Source organism: Bos javanicus, chromosome 5, assembly GCF_032452875.1.
Source record: "Bos javanicus breed banteng chromosome 5, ARS-OSU_banteng_1.0, whole genome shotgun sequence".
Taxonomy (NCBI): Eukaryota; Metazoa; Chordata; class Mammalia; order Artiodactyla; family Bovidae; genus Bos; species Bos javanicus.
The window spans coordinates 59,871,239-59,877,452 of NC_083872.1; the positions used below are offsets into that span (position 1 = coordinate 59,871,239).

The 6,214-nt window shown below is 36.4% G+C and overlaps 1 protein-coding gene across 1 annotated transcript; it reads left to right on the forward strand.

Annotated features, from left to right (window-relative positions):
* The first annotated feature begins 4,014 nt into the window (after window positions 1–4,014).
* LOC133248729 (olfactory receptor 9K2-like) lies at window positions 4,015–5,022 on the forward strand. Its single transcript, XM_061419056.1, has one exon. It carries the CDS (start codon window positions 4,072–4,074, stop codon window positions 5,020–5,022), a length of 951 nt encoding a protein of 316 aa, XP_061275040.1. The 5' UTR covers window positions 4,015–4,071.
* Window positions 5,023–6,214: the final 1,192 nt, after the last annotated feature.

The following is a 6,214-nucleotide window of genomic DNA, read 5'->3' on the forward strand; positions in this document are numbered from 1 at the left end:
GATTCCTGACCCAGGTTTGCCCTTCTCCCACCCTGAAAGTGTCACTTCCTCATCTGTGACCAGTGAGCAGATGATTGATAATCGCACTACCCAGAAAGGTCAGGCTATCTTGTGTTCTGATTTCCACTCTTTCTCTCCTCTTGGGCAAGTTACTTCACTTCCCTAAGCCTCTCTCTGTTCTTCTTCTGTAAAGTGGGGCAGCACCTACAGTACCCCCTTTATCCACACAGGATCAGGGGAGGTCAGGATCTGCACACAGTCAGCTTCAACAGTTGTCAGTATCTTAGTCATTCATATTCCTTACCAGGCTCCTCATGAAAAAAGATAGGGACCCAAGGGGGTTTGCCAAATGGACATCACTGTTCTCTTTGAAACTCGGTTTACTGTTTAGACAGACAGCTTGCTTCATTTTCCAACCAAGCCAGTGTCTGGCTGTACTTGCTCCTGGGGTAGGGAATAATGACCCTGTAGTCCTTCCTTGAGGTGCCATAAAGACCCTAAGTGGCTAGTGTGGCAGGTGGCCCCTCAGTATTCTAGGCAGTCTCTCAAAGGGACTGGGCCTGGCTGCAAATGGGCCTTTCCCCTGGTTGTTTTATTTGACAGAATCTGGGTTAGGCTGACTAGTCTGGACTAGGATGCTCTTTGCTCTAGTCGGGGGGGCAGACTGGGGCAGACAAACCCCAAACACCAGAAAGTCAGGTGTATCGCTTTGAACTGATTTTCAAATAAAAATATTTTCAACAATTACTCCCCTTCCATTCTTCCAGATTGAATATGGTTCCCAGTGCATTACAATAGGATCCTGTTGTTTATTTATTTTATATACAGTAGTTTATATCTGCAGATTAATAGATAATTTAAAATTCATATTTATCATTTATCACTTTATTATATTTTAAATACTTTTATTTTAAAATGATCATTTCTGATGTTAAAAAATAGTATTTACTATGTCCATTTTAGTATTAGAAGGATTTGTAGTGCTATCTCCTTTTCATTCCTGACACTTGTGATTCAGTGTTGCTGTATTTGTTAAGCTGGCTAGGGTTTATGTATCATACTAATCCTTCAAAATCTCAGTATTAAGCCTTGTAAATATCCTATAGTATGTATTTCTATTTAACTAATTTTGGCTTTTATTATTTACCTTGTTTTGTTTTATTGTACTTTTTTTTGCCCCGACTGTTTTCTCCTTCACATAATTAAGGTAGATAATCTATTTATGTTCCTTCTTACTCATTTATAGTAGTTACTTCTGGATTTTATATATCACACCAAGTATAATACTTCATTTTCTGCATCCCAGAAATTTAGGTATATCATAATTTATTACCACTTAGTTCAAACTAGATAAAAAGATAGTTTGATTTCTTTTTTACCCACGGTCTTTTAGGCAGTGTTTATTTCTAACATCAACACTTTCTATTTGTCTATTTGTTACTCATTTCTATATTAAGTTGACCAGGATCAAAGAACATACACTGAATGATTTCAGTCTTTGAATTTATTGAGAATTCATCCCATTTATTGTTATTTCCAGTAAGTGTTTCTTAAATCAGTTAAATAAATCACTCACTCAGTCGTGTCCGACTCTGAGTCGTGTCCAACTCTAAGTGTTTCTTAGATACTTATACACAGTAGCATGTTGTTATTGCTAATGGTGTTGTGGGAAGTTTAAGAAATGAGAAAAAGTATAGTGAATTTTGTTATATTTTATGAATTAGATCCCAAAGCTCCTCTCCAGGTTCTTTCTAGTTGGAGATGTTAAAAAGTTAAAATGTCTCCTGCTACTAAGTTTCTTGACACAGAACTTTATAATACCAATTGTAATAGATCCATACAGACTTGGGATTTGGATCAATGTTCCATTCATTTTGACTTTTTCTACTGTTTAGGAAGTTATGGAAACATGGAGGCTTTTCTCTGAAGCCTTATTGAACCTCTAACTTCCTAGGGAAGCTATTTTGATGGATAAGAAAGTACTGACATATTTTTGCTGCTGTGTATATGGCCCTTGGATCACAGTCAACAATATTATTTTTAAACCATACCTGCAATGGTAGCCTCACTTTGTGAATTAATTCTATGTTTTTCTAAGAGTCATTGCAAGAGTTTCAGCTAGAAGTTCATTCTGCCTTTCCAAACTTTATAGGCCTTGTTCACCATAATTAACATTTTCCTGTTTGAAATTCCTAAACTGCTTTCTGTTTCTATACTGACCAAACTCTCAATGATACAAGAGGGAGGGGACATATATATACGTATAGTTGATTCACTTTGTTGTATAGCAGAAACTAACACAACATTAAAAATCAATTATGTTCAAAAAAGAAGATTGGAATAACATGGAAATATTTAGGAAAAATGGCATACTTGTATTAGGCTTGTTAAATAGAATATAATGTCTCTGGTTCTAATGTAGTCTTTCAGTCACACAGTAGCTATTAAGGAATTTTAAAATATTAGTCCTGATCTCTTATAAATGTTTTTACTAGAGATTTAAAAAATAATTTTATTGAATATTATCATTTATTCCGTATTTTTAACTAATTAGTATTTAAATATACAAAATCATAAAATTATCAAAGCCTTATTTTACTTTGAGTTTGTGATTCAGATGGACTTTGTGTACCATGAAGTATATCTACATCAGAGAATATAGGAAGACCAAAATTTGGAGTGAATTTTTGCCTTTTACAATCATAGCTCATGTAATTTATTACATAATATTAAATACTTATTTATCTAAAACATTTTTCATATAGTACAGACTTTTTGATCTGTTTCCTTCTGCCTATCAACTTGGCTGCTGTGACAATAACCAGAAAGTTTTTCATTGTCGATGTTCTCATAGAAGACAGCCCTGGAATCTGCACTTATATGTCCATAATTGACTTTACTATTACTCCTCTCCCAGTGGAATCCATCACAGAGGATGAGCAAAACCTCAAGGCTGAAATATCCTGAAGAAGGTTTCACAGGCTTAAAAATATCTAAGGCCATCATAAATACAACTGTTGATACTCCAGCTCACGATCATAAACTCTGGATGACACACGGTTGCTATGGTCTTTAAATATGCAAGCGTACCCCATTATTCTTATTTAAGAGTTACAAAGCATATTAGAATTATGGAGAGGAACTCCCTATCTGTATTTCCCTTAGGTTTACTTCCCCTGACTAAAGAGTGAGATCCCTTGAATTGATGCAGCCTGGGTAGAAAGTCATTCATTGCACTGTAAGGACTGGAATGTTCATCAGCTTCTCTCTCTCTGCTTCAAAAAGAGGGCTAAATGATTATGACATTTTAAAAATTAACTATTAATAGAAACAAAATATTATAATGAGGAATATAAATGCATGTATTTGGTGGAATGGCTTTGTTCTGAGGAAATGAACATATATTTGAACTAGCTTAAGAGAATTTTGTTATATGTAGTCTTAGCAATTTTTGCTGTTAATTTAACATACCAATAACTTATCTATTTCTATTATGTTTCCAAAGATGTATACAGTTATAGTGGAAATAAATAAATTGAGATGTAAGAAGGTTAAAATATTTTGAATATATTTATTACTGTTATTACCATTGTATTGTGATTAAAACAAGGACAGCACTATCATAATGGCTACAAACACTATCATTAATATTATATGTGCCACTCCTGTTTTAGATAGTGTATAATAGTCCTAATTTAGATTGTTAATTTTAGATTCCTAATTTTAGATAAACATAAATTTTAACTATAAACATATTAAAAATAGAAATTTAGAATGTGAGTAAAATTACACGGGAAAACATGCTACTTTCTTATTTACTTCCCTGAAAAAATATGATTTAAATAAAATAACCAAAGGGCTTCCTTTACTGCTTAATAGACTAACAGTTTCAGAAGTCTAATGACATCTAATCCCTAATCTTTCATCTTCCTGACAATAAGATTGTTTTGTATGCACTATCTCATTAAGTTGTTAATCATATATATGTACATTTAAGATAGTTTTGATGGTACTAGAATCAAAGCCACAATTTCATTTATTTTGCCTTGTGCCTCTCAGCAGGTGTCTGCCATGGGTGACATGGGAACACCTAATCACTCAGAAGTGACTGACTTCACTCTCTTAGGCTTCAGGGTCCTCCCACAGCTCCACATTCTCCTCTTCCTGCTATTTCTGCTTATCTACACCATGATCCTTCTAGGGACTGTTGGCATGATGGTCATTAATATGAAAGATCCATGGCTGAACACACGAATGTATTTCTTCCTAGGCAACCTCTCCTTCATCAATCTCATCTATTCATCTGTTATTGCACCCAAGGCTATGATCAACTTCTGGTCTGTGAGCAAGTCCATCTCATTTGCAGGCTGTGTGACCCAGCTCTTTCTCTTTGCCCTCTTCATTGTGACCGAGGGGTTTCTCCTGGCAGTCATGGCTTATGACCACTTCATTGCCATCTGCAACCCACGTCTCTACTCCATTCAGATGTCAACATGTCTCGGTGTTCAGTTGGTGGCTGGTTCCTATATTTGTGGCTGTATCAGCTCAGTTATTGAGACCAGCATGACATTTACTTTATCCTTTTGTGCTTCTTGGACCATTGAACATTTTTACTGTGATGACCGTCCACTTCAAAGGCTGTCTTGTTCTAACATCTTCATCCATAAACTGGCTTCTTTCTGTTTATCTGGCATCATTATCTTGCCTACCATCATAGTTATTATTGTTTCTTATTTGTACATTTTGTCCACAGTTCTAAAGATACCCTCCACCAAGGGACGCCAGAAAGCCTTCTCTACCTGCAGCTCCCACCTGGGAGTCATGAGTGTACTGTATGTTGCTGTCTCTTGTATGTATCTCACTCCTGACACATCTCCTGAGCTGAGTAAAGTGGCCTCCTTGTGTTACTCCCTACTCACTCCCATGTTGAATCCTCTGATTTACTCTCTGAGAAACAAAGATGTCAAAGAAGCTCTGAGGAAGATCCTGGGGGAAAATATATTTTTATTTATTTCTGTTTAACAGTGATATACCTGAAAGACACAGTCTTTATAACAACTTGGGGAAGCACTGACTCAAAAAATGCACCCATTGATCTTAGAAAGATTTACTCTTAGAGAGTTAGTTTATTTGAATACCATGTACTTAAAACTGAAAAGTACATTTGGAATATATCTTGTCTGGCTGTTGATTTTGGAGTGAATGAAATGACTTCCTCTGTACTTCATCTTAATTATGGGTAAAAATAATTATTGCCATGAACTTCCTGATGTTCAAGCTGGTTTTAGAAAAGGCAGAGGAACCAGAGATCAAATTGCCAACATCCGCTGGATCATGGAAAAAGCAAGTGAGTTCCAGAAAAACATCTATTTCTGCTTTATTGATTATGCCAAAGCCTTTGACTGTGGGGATTACAATAAACTGTGGAAAATTCTGAAAGAGATGGGAATACCAGACCACCTGACCTGCCTCTTGAGAAATCTGTATGCAGGTCAGGAAGCAACAGTTAGAACTAGACATGGAAAAACAGACTGGTTCCAAATAGGAAAAGGAGTACGTCAAGGCTGTATATTGTGACCCTGCTTATTTAAATTATATGCAGAGTACATCCTGAGAAACACTGGACTAGAAGAAACACAAGCTGGAATCAAGATTGCTGGGAGAAATATCAATAACCTCAGATACGCAGATGACACCACCCTTATGGCAGAAAGTGAAGAGGAACTCAAAAGCCTCTTGATGAAAGTGAAAGTGGAGAGTGGAAAAGTTGGCTTAAAGCTCAACATTCAGAAAACGAAGATCATGGCATCCAATCCCATCACTTCATGGGAAATAGATGGGAACACAGTGGAAACAGTGTCAGACTTTATTTTTGGGGGCTCCAAAATCACTGCAGATGGTGACTGCAGCCATGAAATTAAAAGACGCTTACTCCTTGGAAGGAAAGTTATGACCAACCTAGATAGCATATTCAAAAGCAGAGACATTACTTTGCCAACAAAGGTCCGTCTAGTCAAGGCTATGGTTTTTCCTGTGGTCATGTATGGATGTAAGAGTTGGACTGTGAAGAAGGCTGAGTGCCGAAGAATTGATGCTTTTGAACTGTGGTGTTGGAGAAGACTCTTGAGAGTCCCTTGGACTGCAAGGAGATCCAACCAGTCCATTGTGAAGGAGATCAGCCCTGGGATTTCTTTGGAAGGAATGATGCGAAAGC